Here is a 21,751-nt window from a genome sequence, read left to right on the forward strand (position 1 = left end):
GAAAGGAGGGGAAGGGCTGAGGCAGAAGAGGAAGGAGCAGCAGTAATTGAATTCATCAGTGAGAGAGTGCAACGAAGAGCAAAGGAAACGCGAGGCTGAGAACCAGCAGGAAATTAAAAAGACTAAAAAGATAATGCTACTGAGAGCAATGCCAAATCCATTAGCAGGACAGAATGGGGCGCAGGCTGTGATGCATGTATACACCCCATGGAAGTTGCAGGAAATGATGAACATTTCTAGGAATGGTCCAGACTGTGTTTGGATTTGTGAATTGTATAAGATCAACATTAACCATGTATGAAACAGTCGCAAGAGATGTGTTCACCCTAACGTCCGCTATCCTGAATCCAACCGAGGGGGTACGATGGAGAACCCTTTGGGAACCATACCAGCCCGACCACCCCTAGACGGATGAGGGGTTTTTCTGGGCTTGGTGAATTTCTGCCGGAGTGGATCCCCAACGTGGCAGTGTACATTAAATTACTGTCACCCTTGCCTCCGCCAAGGCACCGCAGCAATTCACTCTCTCACCCCAACAAGAAGAAGCATGCCGCAATCTAAAATAGTAAGATTAAATGAGAACTTACCAGTTCGAAGTTTGATCTGTATTTTATGAGGAGTTACGATGAGGGACTACGTGAAGACCCCGTCCAGCACGCGTGCGCGACATTCTTCAAAGCAGCGGTGTGGATTCACAGAAAAAACACAACGATTGAAATAAATATAGTAAAGAAAAAATAAGAACTTGATTACCAGTTGATCTGTATAAAAAAGGGTGGGAGCGGAGGGCACGTAGTCCCTCATCGTAACTCCTCATAAAATACAGATCAAACTTCGAACTGGTAAGTTCTCATTTAATCTTACTATTTTATTTCGGAGTCACGTGAGTGACTACGTGAAGACTTCAAAGCTTCTGTGATTCCGAACCGTGTACCAGCTCATGCTTCACTCACTGTCTGAAGACCTTAGAGGGAGGAAGTATGTTATCGCGATCAAGAAACCTGTTTGTGAACAAAAAAGGTTTATTAATGACAACAAAAACAGAGAGCTCCCCAGGGCTCAAATTAAATATTATCTGCAGACTCTAAAATTCTGTCTGCAAATGTAGCAGGTTGCGCCAGCGGTTTATTATAAAACCTTTGGAAAGTTCTTTCCGAGGACCATCCTGCTCTGGCCAGAGTATGGTCAATTGGCACGTCCATTTGACTAGCCGCCGACGTAGATGCAGCCCTGGTGGAGTGAGATTTGTAAACATTCGTATTGACTCCCGCGGACTTAAGCACCTGCTTGAGCCACCTTGAAATGGTTTGGCTCGTCACCTGACCATGAGGCTTCTTGTGGCTTATCCATAAGGCTTTTTCTCTCCCTCTTAAGTTGTATGTTGTGTCTATGTAATTGGCGAGGTGGTCTTGGCACACAGCCGTGGTTCAGATGAATATGCCCAGAACTCCATGACTGGAGGCGTGGTACCTGGTCTAGTTTGTTTGACCAGTCCCTGAATATGGAATGTGAAACAGTCCAATGACTCTGTCATGCTGTCGAGCCTCAGAAGGTGGAGGGATTGTACCCTTTAAGCTGACACTAGTGCCATGAGCATGACTGATTTCAGTGTAAGTTGTTCCAGCGTGAGTGCCCTGGGCGGTGGCCATCCCCTAAGGTACGTCAGCACAATGCTGACATCCCAGATCTGAGTGTACCTTGGTCTGGAGGAGTTAGTATTAAAAATGCCCCTCATGATTTTGATTCCTAGTGGATGGGACCCCAAAGCCAGTTGTCCTGCTGCTGGAACCAAATAAGCTGACAACGCACTCCTGGCTGTATTTATGGCGCTGTAGCTGAGTCCTTCCTGATGTAATCCAACCAGGAATTGCACAACACTGGTGGGTGTCGCTGTAGTGTAGGTAGTTCCTGTTTTGGAGCAATACCGTTCCCATTTTAACAGGGGAGAGAGCGAACGCAGTCCCCCACTACCACAAATTTTGCAGTCGAGTATCCCGCATTTGGGGACATCGCAGGCGTCAGCACACCCGAAGTGCAATGGGATAGCCTTGTCCTGGGAAAACCTCCTGAGTGATCAAGGTATCTCCCCTGCCAGGTAAGTATTCCTTATATTGGTCAGGTATTGTCTCCTGGTGGACTCCCGGTGGGATGCGGTCATCATGTTGATGGCGTCCTCAGACAGTCCCAGGCCCAGTAGAGGTCTTTTTAGAATCTGCAAGCCAGGAGATTGACTCTGTCATGGCACGGGTGACTAATGCCTGACACTGGGTGGATTAATAATTCCGGACTGCTGGGGACGGAATCCAATTGAATCTTCCGTAATACCCGACTGATGAGGCAGAAGGGAGGAAAAGCATAAAAGAACATTTTTCCCCCAATACAGCGTGAATGCATCAACTGCTGCTGCCTCAGGGTCTGGTTCCCAAGCGACATACGTTGGTACCTGGTGATTCAGCCTGGATGCAAATAGATCGATATCTGGTGTGCCATTTTGCTTTGTAATTTCGGCAAATATTTTGGGATTTAACATCCATTTGATGTTATCGTTAAATTTGCGTGACCTGGTGTCTGCCACTGTATTTTTGACCAATTTATCACACGATATTGACTTTATACCACACATGTGGTTGATATAAGCCACCACCGTGGTATTATCTAATTGCAACCGGACATGTGCATGATGCGTATTAGATGCATATGCTTTTAAACCATAAAACGCACCCAACATTTCTACATAGTTGATACCCCGTGTCTGTAGGCAAGATGATTCAGAATTAGTCCATCTGCCCCCTGTGCTGGATAGCATGTTAGTTGCTCCCCAGCCCAAGGCACTGGCATCCGTTTGAATGGTTAATACTGGGTTGGAGATGATTATGGGACTGGAACTGAGGCTAATGTTCCTTGTCCACCATTGTAACTCTGTAATGGATTCAGCAGTTAAATACATGCTCGGTCAAAGTGACCTGAGTTTTGCTTTAGTTCGTGCACTTTTGTTCTTTGTAAATTTTGGTAGTGCAAAGGCCCAAATTGTACAGCTGGAAAAGCTGCTACCATTTTACCAATAGCTCTAGCTACCTGCCGTATGGTTGGCTGACGTTTATGCATTAGTTCGTGGCATGATAGTGCCAATTGTGATGCTTTCCACTTTGGCAGAGTTACAACCATGCGAACAGTATCAATCGTAAATCCAAGATAGTCCATGGTAGTGGACGGTGTAAAATTGGATTTATCTGGATGTATGACAAACCCCAAAGTTTCAAACAAACGTTTGGTGGCTGCTACTGCCAAAATAGCTGTCTCCAAGGTTTCCCTATCTAAGTACGCCATGACTATATGCTTTTGTTTTGTCAATAATGCCAAGGCGGGTTTTAAGCTTCTAGTGAAACCTTGGAGCGGAGGTTAGTCCATTTGGTAAGGCTTTAAATTGACATAGCTGTTTCATCCAGATAAATTTTTAATTATTTACGGTGCTCCTTGTGTATGGGTACTGAGTAGTAGGCATCTTTTAAATCAATGCCTGCTAGAAAGTACCCTGTAGACACAAATTCCAAAGGTTCATGTTTTGTTCTTTCAATGACACCTTTTGCTAGTAGCCTCACAAGTTCAGCTTGACCCTCTTGTTTGTCTTTGACTGAGAGGGTGAATACCCTTTGGGGTATGTGCTGAACTGGCGGAATGTTTTCATGAACAAAGTCAATTTTATAGCCATGAATGCAGGTTAGTATGTATTTGTCATTAGTGATGGTTTCCCATGCATGCAAAAAACAAGTGCAATCTCCTCCCTGTTAGTATAGAGTCCCTACTGCTCATATGCCGAAAGGTACCAGACCCACCTACCTCCATGGTGATTGGTGTTAATTCTTCTTCTGCCTCTTCGCTGGACGATGAGGTGTCTGCTGGGCTGTAGAGGGCTGCTGTTGACGTTGATGTTGTTGTTGGGGGGTGGCGCATTTTCCATGGGGTCCGCTCTGGGCCCTGGCCTAAAAGGCTTACGGGGAATGGTTGCGGACCCCGAGCTTTCACCAGTCCCATATGGTGGTTTATGACTGGTGGACGCCGTGAGGTACTGCCGCCTGGGTTTGTTAGGTCTGCTCGGTCCCAAGCCTGCCCTCACGAGACCAAAGGTCTTGGATTCTTCCTCTAGGTCTTTCACCTTTTTTGGGAGATCCTTTCCAAAAAGCAGAATTGGAGGTTCTGAACCCGGTGTTTTGCAGAGTCCCGCAAACTTAGGGTTGAGGGCAGGCTTGATAATTTCCGTAAACCATTTATTTGGTATTGAGTGGTGCACAGCAGAGCTAGTGTATCTTGCTGATTTGTCGAAATGTCCACACCATCAATGGACCGAGCATATGATGTTATCGCTGCAGTCAGTTTAAGGATTTTCTGGAGCTTCAACTCCAGGTTCCTGCCCCAAATGTCCCCAAATTTGGCTGTTTACAGCTGGTACATTTAATGATGTACAATTTTCTGGGGCTGTGTATAGCTCAAGAGCCTCATTGACCACCCGTTCTTGTAGGGTTTTTGAGGACAGGTGGTCAATGCTGGCTGCAAGTTTCGGCTCTAAAGGCCGACCCCCTCGTGGAATGTCCACGTAGCGGTTGACCACACCCAGCAGCTCTTCCTGATCCTGTACACTCTGCGTACTCCGGACATCTTCAGCCAACAACCCCTCTTCTTGACCAGCCCAGACCTGGTCGCCAATGCTGCCTTCAAACGAAGGTGAGGCAATGGCCAGTGCCCCTAAAGGGCACTGCGGGAGTGCCTGGGCGATCTGGGCCCTCCCTTGGCGAGTCTGCTGCTGCTCTCAGCAGATCTCGCTGGAGCATTGCTCCATAAGCCGTTTTAGGCTTAGGCGGCTGCCAGTGCCGCTGTGTAGCGGTGTAGCATCTTCGTCTGAATCGTCCAGACACTACCGCCCGGTTCTGGCTGCAGGTACCTCCAGCCCGCTGCTCAGGCTGCACTAGCGGTGCTGGGCTCGGCTCGGTAGTTGTGCCGCCTCTTGCCCCCCCTCCAAAGAACGTTCCTCAACGGAAGACGAACGGGGGCGACTGCAAATTTCTTTCCTCTGGTCTTGGTCATCTTGGGACCTAAAGCAGACCAGAGAGAAAATACTTACGGCCACGGTAGAACTTACCTGTCGGCCCGACTTTTTAGTTTGTAGCGGGAGCACCTTGAACTCCCGTTCGTCGCGGTGCACTGCATGAACGCTAATGTCGCGCACGCGTGCTGGACGGGGTCTTCACGTAGTCACTCACGTGACTCCGAAATAAAACAGTGCTAGTCACTGCACCAGACATTGGATGTTCCTTATAAGATTGCCCATTTTCAGCTTTATGTGATCAACCTATTGCAAGCCCCAGCTCTCCCAACACAACTGGCCATTATCAAGTGCAATGCCCATCCGGGTGGCTGTGACTAAAATTGCCAGGGAAATGCCCTTTGCTGACATCACTGCCCGCACCGTAGCTTGCGAATCCTGCACTATGGTCCCCACAGAACCAAAGATTCTAATGGGCAGAACGGCCTTGCCAGACATGGGTGATGTAGGGTTAATGCAGGGGGATGCCTCTGCTGGGCAACGTGATCTTGGAAATGAGAGGATTGTGCCATTGACTCCTTGACTGGGCTCTGGCTTACCCCTCTTGGGCAAATTTGTGTACCTGATGTTTTTCTGCCCGTTCCTTTCAACTTTATACACTTCCTTACGCATGCTAGTAAGAAGGGTATGGTCAGGATGGCAAAGGAAATCTGGTTGCATCCGAAAATTCACCAGGAGGCGTTAAAACAAGCCTCAGATTTTGAAATTTGCAGATGAAATAATCCCGGAAAGACAAAGGGAATGACACTCATATTGGACTGACCATCCGTCACTGAAAGGAAGTATGCAGGTACAGCAGGCAGTGAAGAAAGTCAATGGAATGTTGGCCATCATAACAAGAGGAGTTGAGTATAGGAGCAAAGAGGTCCTTCTGCAGTTGGAGAACTGCACCTGGAGTGAGACCACACCTGGAGTATTGTGTGCAGTTTTGGTCTCCGAATTTGAGGAAGGATATTCTTGCTATTGAGGGCGTGCAGCGTAAGTTTACGAGGTTAATTCCCGGAATGGCGGGACTGTTGTATGTTGAAAGACTGGAGCGACTGGGCTTGTATACGCTGGAATTTAGAAGAATGAGAGGGGATCTTATTGAAACATAGGATTATTAAGGGATTGAACACGTTAGAGGCAGGAACGGGGTACTGATTTTGAATGATCAGCCATGATCACATTGAATGGCGGTGCTGGCTTGAAGGGCCGAGTGGCCTACTCCTGCACCTATTGTCTATTGACCCTTTGAGTGTATATAAATAGATCTTATAGAGTTGTCAGGGGCACATTATGATTAAGTATGTGTAAGTTATTCTGACCCACACGCCCTCAGCGATGAATTAATTATTTATGCACAGCAATTAACCCCTGCTTTACCAGTCCTGCATTCCCAGGTACAAGAGGCACCGAAGCCACTACCAGTTACATAAGGGGACGAGTCCATAATACCAGGAGACTACGTGCTGAAATCTCTCCTCAGAGTACACGAGGTTAACGTATAATGAAAATGCCCCTGGTGATCATCTGTCTTAAAGCCTTGCAGATTCCAGGTATGATGGAGGAAAGAAGTGCAGGCCGAACCAACCTAACCACGATCACCACCTGTGCCAAGGAGATGTACTCTAATGCGATGATGATAACCCGGAGGGATTTGGAAAATGGAACGTCAGCCGACTGAAGGCCTGTATTGGACTTTTGAGGCATCTTCACTTTTCGTGACTGTTGAAGGACTGTCATCATAAAATGTTACCTTGTTATTGGACTAAATGTAAAATTTGATGATGTATGTCGAAGTGCGGTAGGTTGGATTCTCACAGAACTATGTCTGGTCTCTCCACTACAGAGATGTAAACATGATCTCAAGTTCCTCGGAGAAGTCCCAAGACGTAACTTATTTCTCCGAGATCACTCAGCTATGTACTCCCCACAGTCAGTTGTTTGCTACCCACCCATAACCTCAGTACAGGCATTATTCAGCATGACCAGAATGGGACCCCCTAAAGTACCTTATATGTGATAATTGGAGGGAGAAAGCAAAAATAAAGGCGTCTAAACCCACCTTATTTATGAACCCTTTACTGCCCCGCCTGCTGTTGGTCTTCCGTTACCAAAGGATAATTCACATTCACAGGACGTATGTTTGGTCGCGGATATCGCCAAACCGTGCAAATTCACACCCAACTTTTACCCAGATGATGAAAGAAAGAGGTGGCAGAGATGCACAATGGTTATCTGAGCAGTTTAGGATCTTGATAGAGGGAGGTGAGTTAAACATGTATTCGATATGTCATGGCACTTTGTTTTTAACGGATACAAACCTTTTCTTTTTCTTTAATGGTACAGCCACTAATGTCCTGAATCCACCAGTCCCGAGGTGGCAATAGGAACCCTGATTCCTATGACAATAACCTGTCCCTCCCAGTGGGTCTCTCGTCAAAGGTTGGTGACTAAAACTGTTTCAGAAGAATTTTGTTCAAAGTGGAAAGATCCCACATCTCTAGGAACACATGGGAGCACTGTGGGATAGGGATGGGCGAGCTTCTTTAGTCTAGGCTTCACTGGAGGTTATTTGGCTGCCAATAATCGCAATTACCTCATTTGTGGTCTCACTATCTTGGGTAATGCAACCACGGGGGCCCTCGACATGATTACCCAGGGACTTACTGAACTTAGGCTCTTTACTATGCAGAACAGATATGCCCTAGATTATTTGTTGGCTCTGGAAGGATGTGTCTGTGCTATAGTAAAAGGTAGTTGTATGATGGGAGTTAGGGATCAGACAGAGAATATTACTAGTTTTATTACAAAGATAAGAGAGTAAATGGATAACATGAAGGAGTCGAATAGTTGGGGTGATTAGGATTTTGGGGGCTGGTCGGACAAGTTGATTAATATAGCATTGCATATGGGAATTTTAATTGTTTGTATTTTTGTCAGGTTGGCTATTCTGAAATGCGTATTGAGAAGAATGGAGATGGTGTTAGAGTGTATTGGTACTTCAAGAATGTTAGTGGTAAGACAAACTGAATTATATGATAAGGAGGTTGAGGATGTTGATAGTGTGAAGGAAGAGTTTTGAACGACTAGGAAGATTATTAGATTAGGAGGTAAGAGTGAAGGGGAAGATGAAGTGGTTTTGAGGATGAGCAACATAATAGAATAGGTGTAATAGGATATGTGCCCTTTGGAGGGCTATACCAGAAGAATGATGCATGTGTGGAGTTTTGAAACTAAAAGGGTTAAGGTGATGTAGGCAAGAAGCAGTTCATGTAAGAGATATTGTAGCAGGGAGCAGTTTTCTGGTGTCAGGGGTCATTGTTTAGAAGTGTTAATGGTGGTCAAGTATTGATGTAGTTTCCTTTTTAGTTTGATTTGATTAGAAGTTGAAGTTTGATTTGATTAGAAGTTGAAGTTTGATTTGATTAGAAGTTGAAGTTTGAAGTTTGATTTGATTAGAAGTTGAAGTTTGATTTGATTAGAAGTTGAAGTTTGAAGTTTGATTTGATTAGAAGTTGAAGTTCGATTTGATTAGAAGTTGAAGTTTGATTTGATTAGAAGTTGAAGTTTGATTTGATTAGAAGTTGAAGTTTGAAGTTTGATTTGATTAGAAGTTGAAGTTCAATTTGATTAGAAGTTGAAGTTTGAAGTTTGATTTGATTAGAAGTTGAAGTTTGAAGTTTGATTTGATTAGAAGTTGAAGTTCGATTTGATTAGAAGTTGAAGTTTGAAGTTTGATTTGATTAGAAGTTGAAGTTTGATTTGATTAGAAGTTGAAGTTTGAAGTTTGATTTGATTAGAAGTTGAAGTTTGATTTGATTAGAAGTTGAAGTTCGATTTGATTAGATGTTGAAGTTGATTTGATTAGAAGTTTGAAGTTTGATTTGATTAGAAGTTGAAGTTTGATTTGATTAGAATTTGAAGTTTGATTTGATTAGAAGTTGAAGTTCGATTTGATTAGAAGTTGAAGTTGATTTGATTATATTTAGAAGTTTGATTTGATTTGATTAGAAGTTGAAGTTTGAAGTTTGATTTGATTAGAAGTTGAAGTTTGAAGTTGATTTGATTAGAAGTTTGAAGTTTGATTTGATTAGTTGAAGTTCGATTTGATTAGAAGTTGAAGTTTGAAGTTTGATTTGATTAGAAGTTGAAGTTTGAAGTTTGATTTGATTAGAAGTTGAAGTTCGATTTGATTAGAAGTTGAAGTTTGAAGTTTGATTTGATTATATTTAGAAGTTTGATTTGATTTGATTATATTTAGAAGTTTGATTTGATTTGATTAGAAGTTGAAGTTTGAAGTTTGATTTGATTAGAAGTTGAAGTTTGAAGTTGATTTGATTAGAAGTTTGAAGTTTGATTTGATTAGAAGTTGAAGTTCGATTTGATTAGAAGTTGAAGTTTGATTTGATTAGAAGTTGAAGTTCGATTTGATTAGAAGTTGAAGTTGATTTGATTAGAAGTTTGAAGTTTGATTTGATTAGAAGTTGAAGTTTGATTTGATTAGAAGTTGAAGTTTGAAGTTTGATTTGATTATATTTAGAAGTTTGATTTGATTTGATTAGAAGTTGAAGTTTGAAGTTTGATTTGATTAGAAGTTGAAGTTTGATTTGATTAGAAGTTGAAGTTTGAAGTTTGATTTGATTAGAAGTTGAAGTTTGATTTGATTAGAAGTTGAAGTTCGATTTGATTAGAAGTTGAAGTTGATTTGATTAGAAGTTTGAAGTTTGATTTGATTAGAAGTTGAAGTTCGATTTGATTAGAAGTTGAAGTTTGAAGTTTGATTTGATTATATTTAGAAGTTTGATTTGATTTGATTATATTTAGAAGTTTGATTTGATTTGATTAGAAGTTGAAGTTTGAAGTTTGATTTGATTAGAAGTTGAAGTTTGAAGTTGATTTGATTAGAAGTTTGAAGTTTGATTTGATTAGTTGAAGTTCGATTTGATTAGAAGTTGAAGTTTGAAGTTTGATTTGATTAGAAGTTGAAGTTTGAAGTTTGATTTGATTAGAAGTTGAAGTTCGATTTGATTAGAAGTTGAAGTTTGAAGTTTGATTTGATTATATTTAGAAGTTTGATTTGATTTGATTATATTTAGAAGTTTGATTTGATTTGATTAGAAGTTGAAGTTTGAAGTTTGATTTGATTAGAAGTTGAAGTTTGAAGTTGATTTGATTAGAAGTTTGAAGTTTGATTTGATTAGAAGTTGAAGTTCGATTTGATTAGAAGTTGAAGTTTGATTTGATTAGAAGTTGAAGTTCGATTTGATTAGAAGTTGAAGTTGATTTGATTAGAAGTTTGAAGTTTGATTTGATTAGAAGTTGAAGTTTGATTTGATTAGAAGTTGAAGTTTGAAGTTTGATTTGATTATATTTAGAAGTTTGATTTGATTTGATTAGAAGTTGAAGTTTGAAGTTTGATTTGATTAGAAGTTGAAGTTTGATTTGATTAGAAGTTGAAGTTTGAAGTTTGATTTGATTAGAAGTTGAAGTTTGATTTGATTAGAAGTTGAAGTTCGATTTGATTAGAAGTTGAAGTTGATTTGATTAGAAGTTTGAAGTTTGATTTGATTAGAAGTTGAAGTTTGATTTGATTAGAAGTTGAAGTTTGAAGTTTGATTTGATTAGAAGTTGAAGTTCGATTTGATTAGAAGTTGAAGTTGATTTGATTAGAAGTTTGAAGTTTGATTTGATTAGAAGTTGAAGTTTGATTTGATTAGAATTTGAAGTTTGATTTGATTAGAAGTTGAAGTTCGATTTGATTAGAAGTTGAAGTTGATTTGATTAGAAGTTTGAAGTTTGATTTGATTAGAAGTTGAAGTTTGATTTGATTAGAAGTTGAAGTTTGAAGTTTGATTTGATTAGAAGTTGAAGTTCGATTTGATTAGATGTTGAAGTTGATTTGATTAGAAGTTTGAAGTTTGATTTGATTAGAAGTTGAAGTTTGATTTGATTAGAATTTGAAGTTTGATTTGATTAGAAGTTGAAGTTCGATTTGATTAGAAGTTGAAGTTTGATTTGATTAGAAGTTTGAAGTTTGATTTGATTAGAAGTTGAAGTTTGATTTGATTAGAAGTTGAAGTTTGAAGTTTGATTTGATTAGAAGTTGAAGTTTGAAGTTTGATTTGATTAGAAGTTAAAGTTTGATTTGATTAGAAGTTGAAGTTTGAAGTTTGATTTGATTAGAAGTTGAAGTTCGATTTGATTAGAAGTTGAAGTTTGAAGTTTGATTTGATTAGAAGTTGAAGTTTGAAGTTGATTTGATTAGAAGTTTGAAGTTTGATTTGATTAGAAGTTGAAGTTCGATTTGATTAGAAGTTGAAGTTTGAAGTTTGATTTGATTAGAAGTTGAAGTTTGAAGTTTGATTTGATTAGAAGTTGAAGTTTGAAGTTTGATTTGATTAGAAGTTGAAGTTTGAAGTTTGATTTGATTAGAAGTTGAAGTTTGAAGTTTGATTTGATTAGAAGTTGAAGTTTGAAGTTGATTTGATTAGAAGTTTGAAGTTTGAAGTTTGATTTGATTAGAAGTTGAAGTTTGATTTGATTAGAAGTTGAAGTTTGAAGTTTGATTTGATTAGAAGTTGAAGTTCGATTTGATTAGATGTTGAAGTTGATTTGATTAGAAGTTTGAAGTTTGATTTGATTAGAAGTTGAAGTTTGATTTGATTAGAATTTGAAGTTTGATTTGATTAGAAGTTGAAGTTCGATTTGATTAGAAGTTGAAGTTTGATTTGATTAGAAGTTTGAAGTTTGATTTGATTAGAAGTTGAAGTTTGATTTGATTAGAAGTTGAAGTTTGAAGTTTGATTTGATTAGAAGTTGAAGTTTGAAGTTTGATTTGATTAGAAGTTAAAGTTTGATTTGATTAGAAGTTGAAGTTTGAAGTTTGATTTGATTAGAAGTTGAAGTTCGATTTGATTAGAAGTTGAAGTTTGAAGTTTGATTTGATTAGAAGTTGAAGTTTGAAGTTGATTTGATTAGAAGTTTGAAGTTTGATTTGATTAGAAGTTGAAGTTCGATTTGATTAGAAGTTGAAGTTTGAAGTTTGATTTGATTAGAAGTTGAAGTTTGAAGTTTGATTTGATTAGAAGTTGAAGTTTGAAGTTTGATTTGATTAGAAGTTGAAGTTTGAAGTTTGATTTGATTAGAAGTTGAAGTTTGAAGTTTGATTTGATTAGAAGTTGAAGTTTGAAGTTGATTTGATTAGAAGTTTGAAGTTTGAAGTTTGATTTGATTAGAAGTTGAAGTTCGATTTGATTAGAAGTTGAAGTTTGATTTGATTAGAAGTTGAAGTTTGAAGTTTGATTTGATTAGAAGTTGAAGTTCGATTTGATTAGAAGTTGAAGTTTGATTTGATTAGAAGTTGAAGTTTGAAGTTTGATTTGATTAGAAGTTGAAGTTTGATTTGATTAGAAGTTGAAGTTTGAAGTTTGATTTGATTAGAAGTTGAAGTTTGAAGTTGATTTGATTAGAAGTTTGAAGTTTGAAGTTTGATTTGATTAGAAGTTGAAGTTCGATTTGATTAGAAGTTGAAGTTTGAAGTTTGATTTGATTATATTTTGAAGTTTGATTTGATTATATTTAGAAGTTTGATTTGATTAGAAGTTTGATTTGATTATATTTAGAAGTTTGATTTGATTAGAAGTTTGATTTGATTATATTTAGAGGGTTGGTTGTACTTAGTTTGTTTTCTATCCACCTGAGGTAATATGAAGGCGTTGTTTTACTCTTGAAGTGTTTAAGGTGATTTATTGTTTTAAGCTTTGATAGTTATCATAGAATGATAAAAGGAGGGAATGAGAATCTATGCTATTAGCTGGTATAGTCAATTAGAGATATTATATTTTGTTGTAGTAAAGATGGTTTCTTTTGTTGTTTTAGCTAATATAAAATGGATGCTTATTTTAGTGGAAAGCAGTAAGATGGATGCTTGTGGCAGAAATGTTATCCTTGGGAACAGAATGTGTTTGTCCCTTTACGAGTGATAAGGAGTGTACAGAAGAGATGGGCTATTGTCCTCTCCCACTACTCTGTCTGACTGCGAGTGCTGTGTATTGAAACAGTAAAGCAAGGTCATGCAGCTACGAGATTGCTCGTCTATATAGATAAGAAAGTTTCTTTCTTAGTAACAACTCCTTATTTGTGTGCGTGTGAAAGTAGGAAAAGTTTTGAATCCACTCTAGGTAAATTGATGCGTTTCTCTAAAAACATGTGACTTATATTAATGGTTTGGTTTCTGAGCATGTGACCTGTATCAATGATTTTGTCTTCTCTGTAACCATGGGAATTGTATTAGATGTGTAATTGGTCATTGTATTAGATGTGTAATTGGTCCTTGATTTCTTTTTGTCACACCTCTCTTTTTCTGTATAAAAAAGTAAACAATGGTGGAGAAGTTGTTCTTCCCCTCCCCTGAGTTGAGGTCTCTTCAGACACTAGTGTTGTGTCTGGAGATCTTCTCGGGAAGAACCCCATGGTGGAATAAATCTGATGTGCTAATCCAGTATCACGTGTGATTATTCAGACTGAAGGTAAAGAATTTGATTTAACAATAGGATAGTTCACTTTCCAGATAACAGCTGTGAAGAAACTGTCCCTGAATCGGCAGGTGTGCGTTTTCACATTTAATACCTTTTGCCTGAGGAAAGAAGAGGTAGTGGCTAAGGTGTGATGTCCTTGATTATGCTGCTGGCCTTGCCGAGGCAGCATGAGATATAAATAGAGTCAATACAAGGGAGGTTGGTTTGTGTGATGGTCTGGGTTGCGTCCACAATTCGTGGTCTTGGATGGAGTTGTTCCCAAGCCAAGCAGAGATGCATCCTGATAAAGTTCCTCATGGCAGCCTGATCGAGACAATTGGTTTAGTTTAGTTCTGTTATTGCTGTCACGTGTACCGAGATGCAATGAAATATTTTATTTTGCATACTATCCAGCCACAGCTTGCCTGTACCAGGCCCATATCCCCTCAACCCTTGATAGAAACAAGGAACTGCATATCTTTTTTGCATTCATTGTTTCATTCAATCATTCATTCATTCTTCTGTATCTCTCCACATCGCTATCTATATCTCTCGTTTCCATTATCCCTAACCAGTCTGAAGAAGGGACTCGACCTGAAACGTCACCCATTCCTTCTCTCCAAAGATGCTGCCTGTCCCGCTGAGTTACTCCAACTTTTTGTGTCTATCAAGGAACTGCAGATGCTGAGTTACTCCAGCACTCTGTGTCTATCCCTTCAAACACCCCCTTCTATGTAGCTGTCAGTGGCTTTCAAATTTCATAATTGTAGCTGCTTCTACCATCGCATCTGACAGCTCCATATGTACACAGCCCTCCGTATGGGGAAGCAGTTGCCCCTTGTATCCCTTTTAAATCTTTTCCCTCTCTGCGTCAACGTATGCCCTTTAGTTTTAGACTCTCTTCTCTAATACCCAATAACTTAGCCTCCACAGCCAGCAAAGAATTCCACAGGTTCACCACCCTCTGACAAACAGCTTTCAAACACACATCACGGGTTAACCCAATCACCCCCCGGATAACTCTCATGAGCCTCTTCTGGACCTTCTTCCCTCTCTCGGCTCCTTCAACCTAATCAAGATTCTTGATTAGTCCGGGCGTCAAAGGTTGTAGCAGCAACTTAGTCCTTCCCAATAAAGTCCTTAAGCTTACCACTTTTACGAAAGGAGTGGAGTGAACATTCTTGACGCAAACAACGACAGAAATCTTCATGACGTTTCAGTTTAATTAGTCGTTTATTGAAGTAGTTATACAAACAGATTAGTATATCTCTAGTCATTGACTTGGTAAGAATTGTATCCCACCACAGCTCCTCTCGTGTCTATCGCATAACATCGCTGTCTTCCCAATTATAATTCTGGCCCCTCCCCTGGCTCCTCCCAGTCCATATATGCACATATGCCCATGTATGTAAGCCTAGTATTCATCTGACGACAACCCCCAAAAATAGGATACAAAAGAATATAATATGCTAAGACAGCTAGCAAATACACATGGCTCCGACAAAGGTTATGGGGAGAAGGCAGGAGAATGGGGTTGAGAGGAAAGATAGATCAGCCAGGATTGAATGGCAGAGTAGACTCTATGGGCTGAATAGCCTCATTCTGCTCCTATGCATTATGAACATCATACTATAAACACGTACAATATATAGAATAGATGACCAGTGATAGTTTGATTCAGACTGGCTCACCCAGGGAAGACACAGGGCTGTGGCGAAAGGATGTTGTTCTGACTGGAGGCCCATAACCAGTGGAGTTCCACAGGGATTAGTGCTGGCACCTATTTTAACAGTATATATATTAATGATAGCGATGAAAATTAGTTGGCCAGTAAATGTGCAGATGATGCACAAATTGGTGCTCAGGGACAGTGAAAAAAAGACTCAAATGTATATATAACTTAGTTACAGATGTGAGCGGAGAAATGGCAGGCAGTGTTTACCCGGGCAAATATGCGGAATTGCATTTTGGGAGGTTGAATATAAGGGGAAAATTTAGTTTTTACAACATAAAGTGGGGAGTGCCTGGAATGTGCTGTTGGGAGTGATGGTAGAGGCAGATATGATAGTGGGATTTAAAAGGCTTTAGACAGGCTCATGGATATGCAGGGGATGGAGGGATATGGATTATGTGCATGCAGGGGGGATTGGTTTAATTTGGCATCAGGTTCGGCACAATATTCGATAAATGAGGGGATGAAGGGTGGAGACTCCATCAACGTGGGCAAAGCCATGATAGCGGCTCAGTGGCTGGCTGATCCCAACAGCAAGCACCCAAGGAAGAGCAGCAGACTGCATGCCAAGTGGATACCTCTGTATCAGAGGGTGGTCGAGCGGGGTTCAAGAGATTGCAGGGCTGTATCATTACCGTGGATGGTAAGGTGGAGGCTCTGATTCCATGGTGTGCCTGCCACTGAGGGAGAGCTGAGAACCACAGCAAGGCAGTAGCTGACTGATACGGAGTGGGGAATGGACTGGATTCTGTGATGTTGGTGGTGGGAGGGAGAGATGCTCTCAGTCATACAGCACAGTGGCAGTGCCTCCAGCCGTGCAGTGACCACCCACACACCCATCTACACTGATCCCACATTCACCCACTTCACTCTCCCCACATTCACACCAACACCCCCCCAGCACACGCACACCCTGAGGGCAATTCAAAACAGCCAATAAACCCACCCACCATCACAACTCAAATTGCAGCAGGATCTTGATCAGTTGGCCATGTGGGCTGAGAAATACTTGATGGAATTTAACACTGAGAAATGTGAGGTGTTGCATTTTGGAAAGTCAAACATGGGCAAGACCTACACAGTGAATGTTAAGGCTCTGGGGAGTGTTGGAAAGCAGACAATCTAGGAGTGCAGATACATAGTTTGTTGAAAGTGACATCACAGGCAGATCGGGCGGTCAAAACGGCTTTTTGGCACATTGGCTTTCATCATTCAGAGTATTGAGTATAAAAGTTGGAAGGTCATGATTTAGTTGCATCAGACGTTGGTGAGGCAGCATTGAGAGGGTTGTGTCCAGTTCTGGGCACCATGACATAGGAAAGATGTCAAGATGGAAAGGGTGCACAGAAGATTTATGAGGATTTTGCCAGGACTCGAGGGCCTGAGCTACAGGGAGAAGTTGAGCAGGCTGGGACTCTATTCCTTGCAGCGCAGGAGGATGAGGGGTGATCATATAGACGTGTACAAAATCATGAGAAGAAACGATAGGGTAGTCGCACAAAGTCTCTTGCCCAGAGTAGGGGAATCACAAACCAGAGAACATAAGTTTAAGGAGAGGGGAAAAGATTTAATAGGAAACTGAGCAGTAACGTTTTCACAGAGAGGGTGGTGGGTGTATGGAACGAGCTGCCGGAGTTGAGGCAGGTACTAGATTCAGGATTCAAGATTCAAGATCCAATTTATTGTCACATGTACAGTGAAATTTGAGTTACCATACAGTCATCTATCTATATACAAAAACTCTTGTTTGTTTGTTTATTTGTGACTGAACTTCAGCCAAAACTGTACTAGATAGCACAACATTTTTAGGCCCACCTATCAGACTGATTAGACCAAGCGGACCAACTGGGCCCAAACTCCTCCCGCATTCGTGCAGCGCCCGATCACCTCTTCCCCCCCCCCTCCTTTCCCCCCACCTCCCCTCTCCCCCTCTCCTTTCCCCCCTCTCCTCTGCCCCCCTCTACTCCCCCCTCCTCTCCCACCCTCTCCTCTCCCCTCTCCTCTCCCCCCTCTCTCTCCCGCCCTCTCTCCTCTCCCCTCTCCTCTCCCCCTCTCCTCTCCCCCCTCTCTCTCCCACCCTCTCTCCCTCTCTCTCCCACCCTCTCTCCTCTCCCCCTCTCCTCCTCTCCTCTCCCCTCTCCTCTCCCCCTCTCTCTCCCGCCCTCTCTCCTCTCCCCCTCTCTCTCCCACCCTCTCTCCTCTCCCCCTCTCCTCTCCCCCCTCTTCTCCCCCCTCTCCTCTCTCTCTCCTCCCCCCCTGCTCTCCCCCTCCTCTCCTTGACCCCCACTCCTCCCTCACACCACTCTCCTCCCTCCCCCTCTCCTCTCTCCCCCCTCTCCTCTCTCCCCCTCTCCTCTCTTCCCCCTCTCCTCTCTCCCCCCCTCTCCTTTCCTCCCTCCCCCCTCTCCCCCTCTCCTCCCTCGCCCCCTCTCCTCTTTCCCCCTCTCCTCTCTCCCCCCCTCTCCTTTCCTCCCTCCCCCCTCCTCCCAAGGAGACAGATTTAAACTTTAAAATGTGAATAACTTAAAAAAAATAACACCTATTTCGATGAAACGTCTTCCAATAAGACCACCGGACGATGGTAAGGTGGGCTTAAAATTGTCGTGCTAACGTTTACCGTTTTGGCTGTAGTCCCGGAACAAACAAACAAGAGTTTTTGTATAAGATTTTATTTGCTGCTGAGCTGTTAAAGATAACCCCCACTTAAAAGCTCCCCAAAACCCCCCTACATTAACTGAAATTGAGTTAAGGTTGTTTTAAAGAACCCAGTCACACACTCCTTCCCCCCTCCATCAACTTTATCCGCCCTCCCCTCACCTGATCAATACCTATCTCTTTTTAATATCATGCCAAGAGGTAGGACTTAAAGGGAACGTTTTCGACGGCGCGGGTTGTATTGCATAGAGCGCAGGAGGATGACAGCTGGTGTACAAAATCAGGAGAGAAATAGATAAGTTAGATGGACAGAGTATTTTTTTGTGTATTTTTTTGAGTAATGGTATCTAGAACAAGGGAGCAGTTGGTAATTGTGCAAAAAGACAAATGATTACGAACCGTACGGACAATGTTTGTACACAGAGGGTGGTCGGTATATTGGGCGACTGTCAGAGTGGTTAGTTCAGGTCGGGACTATAACGACATTGGCAAAGAACATTTGGGCAGGTACATGGATAAGAACGGTTCAGAAGGATATGTGTCGCCCACACTGCTCCCTTAGTACTGCCCCTCCCACAGTGTGGTGCTCCTAGTACTGCCCCTCCCACAGTGTGGCGCTCCTAGTACTGCCCCTCCCACAGTGTGGTGCTCCTAGTACTGCCCCTCCCACAGTGTGGCGCTCCCTTAGTACTGCCCCTCCCACAGTGTGGCGCTCCCTTAGTACTGCCCCTCCCACAGTGTGGTGCTCCTAGTACTGCCCCTCCCACAGTACGGCGCTCCCTTAGTACTGCCCCTCCCACAGTGTGGCGCTCCCTTAGTACTGCCCCTCCCACAGTACGGCGCTCCCTTAGTACTGCCCCTCCCACAGTGTGGCGCTCCTAGTACTGCCCCTCCCACAGTGTGGCACTCCCTTAGTACTGCCCCTCCCACAGTGTGGCGCTCCCTTAGTACTGCCCCTCCCACAGTGCGGCGCTCCATCAGTACTGCCCCTCCCACAGTACAGCTCAACATTAATCTCCCATCCGCTATGTCCCCAAGCTGGCTACCACCCAAGTCTTTCTCACCCAAGATGGTACCTCACATTTCCCTTACTCCAAGCTGGCAGCGTCCCAATCCCTAATTCCCCTAAGATGGCTTCCATCCAGTCCCAATAGTCCCCAAAGCTGACATCCTGACATCCCTTACCCCCATAAACTGGCTACCTCCCATTCCCTTTTTACCCACCCTGGCTACATTCCATTCCCCCAACTCAATAGTCAATAGTGGTTTATTTGTTACATACACATAAATGTGTAGTAAAATGAAACATTACCCGCAGTTGAACAATAAGACCAATAAGATTAATCAATAAAAATGCAATAACACATACAATCACAACTAACACCAAACAAAAAGAAACATCCATCACAGTGAGTCTCCTCCAGTCCCTCCTCACTGTGATGGAAGGCCAGAATGTCTTTTCTCTTCCCTGCCGTCTTCTCCCGAGGTCAGGCTGTTGGAGTTGCCACGTCGGGGCGGTCGGGGCTCCCGATATTGAAGCCCCCGCCGGGCGGTGAAAGGTCCGCGGGGGGCCGACCCAAGCCCCGCGATTCGGGGCGGGCGAACACGTTGCCTCTGCCGCTGCCGGAGCTCCCGATGTCGGCCCCCACCCAGGGGCCTGCGGGCTACCGACGTCCACGCGGCCCGCGCCGGAGCCTCCGGAGACGAGTCGCAGCCGCTCCCGCAGCATCCGCAGGCAGCCAGCGCCGCAGGTGGTGAGTCCGGGCCGTGGGCTCTGCGAACCAGAGACCCAGGTGGTCCCAGGTGCATGGCCGGTGGTAGGCTGCAACGGGAACGGAGACACGGCACAGAACAAAGGTCACGTCTCCGTTCTGGAGAGAGAATGTTACAGTTACAGTTCCCCCTAGCTGGCTACCTCCCATCCCTTACTCGCCCAATCTGGCTAACTCCCATTCCTTTTTTTTCCCAACCTGGCTGCCTCCCATTCCGCTTACACCCCGAAGCTGGCTGTTTCCCATCCCTTACTCCCCCAAGCTGTCTTCTTCTCATTCCCAATACACCCCCAACATCCCATCACCCTTACTCGCCCAAGCTGGCATCCTCTCACCCCCCCCCCTCAATCCGGGGGGGGGGGGGCGGGGAGCGCATTAGTGAATGGTCCGGGGGGGGGGGGGGGGGGGGGGGGGGGGGGGGGGGGGGGGGGGGGGCGGGGAGCGCATTAGTGAATGGTCCGGGGGGGGGGGGGGGGGGGGGGGGGACAGCGGGGTGATGGTCTCCCGGGTGTGGGAGAGAGGAGAGAAGCAAGGGGAGAGAGGAGAGGGGAGCCCATACGCACAGACGCACAGCAGCGTCACGCTGAAAGCCTTCAATAAATCAGTAGGAGGGGGGTTGCACGAACTCTTGTCACATGGGCATTATGACGTCACACGCTGAAGGCAATGGAAAAAACGGCTGATTTATTTATTTTTTTACTAAAACCTCTGTAACTTAAAAAATACACGTCCGAATCAAACAAAAACATCATTTTCCAGCAGCGTTCAGCGTGGTGATTAAGGCGGTGCAAAAATTGTGGCGCTACGGTTTACCGTTTTGCCGCAATCAGCCGGAGTTTCGTGTGCAGTTTTGGTGTAATTTCAGGAAGGCAATCCTAGTATGGAGTGAGGGCAGGGAAGTGACAGAAGGAATATAGTTTGCAAAGTGTGGAGTCACGGAATGAAGGCATTGACTATTTTCTAAATGGGGTGAGAATCCAGGAATCAGAGATACAAAGGGATTTGGGAGTGCTGGTGCAGGACTCCCAAAAAGTAAATCTGCAGGTCGAATCGGTGATAAAGAAAGCAAACTCAATGCTCGTATTTATTTCGAGGGCTTGTATACAAAAACAGCGAAGTAATGTTCAGGATCTATAAGGCGCTGGTAAGGTGGCAGATAGAATATATTCAGCAATTTTGGGCACCATGTCTGAGCTGTCTCCAAATGCCAAATTCGCCTAAGCTGCCTTACTTCCAGTCCCAAAACTTCCTCCAGCTGGCATCCTCACATTCCCGTACTCCCCAATCTGGCTACCTCCCATTTCCTTGTTTCCTAACCTGGCGACTCCCATCCGCGAACTCCCCGAAGCTGGCTTCCCCCCATCCCTTACTTCCCCAAGCCGGATTCCACCCATTCACCTTCAACCCTCAACATCCCATTCCCCTTACTCTCCCCAGCTGGCTTCCTCCCATCCCAAGCTCTCCCAAGCTGGCTAAGTCCTAACCATTACTCCCCCATGCATGCTACCTCCCATTCTCCATACTCCCACAAGCTGGCTACCTCCCATTCCCCATACTCCCCCATGCATGCTACCTCCCATTCTCCATACTCCCACAAGCTGGCTACCTCCCATTCCCCATACTCCCCCATGCATGCTACCTCCCATTCTCCATACTCCCACAAGCTGGCTATCTCCCATTCCCCATACTCCCACAAGCTGGCTATCTCCCATTCTCCATACTCCCACAAGCTGGCTATCTCCCATTCTCCATACTCCCACAAGCTGGCTACCTCCCATTCCCCATACTCCCACAAGCTGGCTATCTCCCATTCTCCATACTCCCACAAGCTGGCTACCTCCCATTCCCCATACTCCCACAAGCTGGCTACCTCCCATTCCCCATACTCCCACAAGCTGGCTATCTCCCATTCTCCATACTCCCACAAGCTGGCTATCTCCCATTCCCCATACTCCCACAAGCTGGCTATCTCCCATTCCCCATACTCCCACAA

At 43.6% G+C, this 21,751-nt stretch overlaps 1 protein-coding gene and 1 non-coding gene across 2 annotated transcripts; both read right to left on the minus strand.

The window, feature by feature from the left end:
• Positions 1 to 593: 593 nt before the first annotated feature.
• Positions 594 to 21,089, minus strand: LOC144590428 (uncharacterized). The gene is made up of 3 exons (XM_078395044.1): positions 20,990 to 21,089; positions 3,838 to 4,308; positions 594 to 1,001 (listed from the first exon to the last, which is right to left on the minus strand). The coding sequence occupies exons 1-3, from the start codon at positions 21,087 to 21,089 to the stop codon at positions 946 to 948; spliced, it is 627 nt and encodes a 208-aa protein (XP_078251170.1). The 3' UTR covers positions 594 to 945.
• LOC144590429 (U1 spliceosomal RNA) lies at positions 1,940 to 2,103 on the minus strand. The gene has a single exon (XR_013546370.1). It is a non-coding gene; the product is annotated as a U1 spliceosomal RNA (small nuclear RNA).
• Positions 21,090 to 21,751: the final 662 nt, after the last annotated feature.

Source organism: Rhinoraja longicauda, unplaced genomic scaffold (genome assembly GCF_053455715.1).
Source record: "Rhinoraja longicauda isolate Sanriku21f unplaced genomic scaffold, sRhiLon1.1 Scf000183, whole genome shotgun sequence".
NCBI lineage: Eukaryota > Metazoa > Chordata > Chondrichthyes > Rajiformes > Arhynchobatidae > Rhinoraja > Rhinoraja longicauda.

Excerpts from the sequence above, each read along its gene's own strand:
- LOC144590428 (XM_078395044.1), bottom strand. The coding sequence starts at position 21,089 with ATGGGAGTCGCCAGGTTAGGAAACAAGGAAATGGGAGGTAGCCAGATT. Across the intron at positions 4,309-20,989 it reads AGGAAGTTTTGGGACTGGAA|CAAGATACACTAGCTCTGCT; the intron begins GTAAGGCAGCTT and ends TCGACAAATCAG. Across the intron at positions 1,002-3,837 it reads TAACACCAATCACCATGGAG|GTTTCTTGATCGCGATAACA; the intron begins GTAGGTGGGTCT and ends GTTCACAAACAG.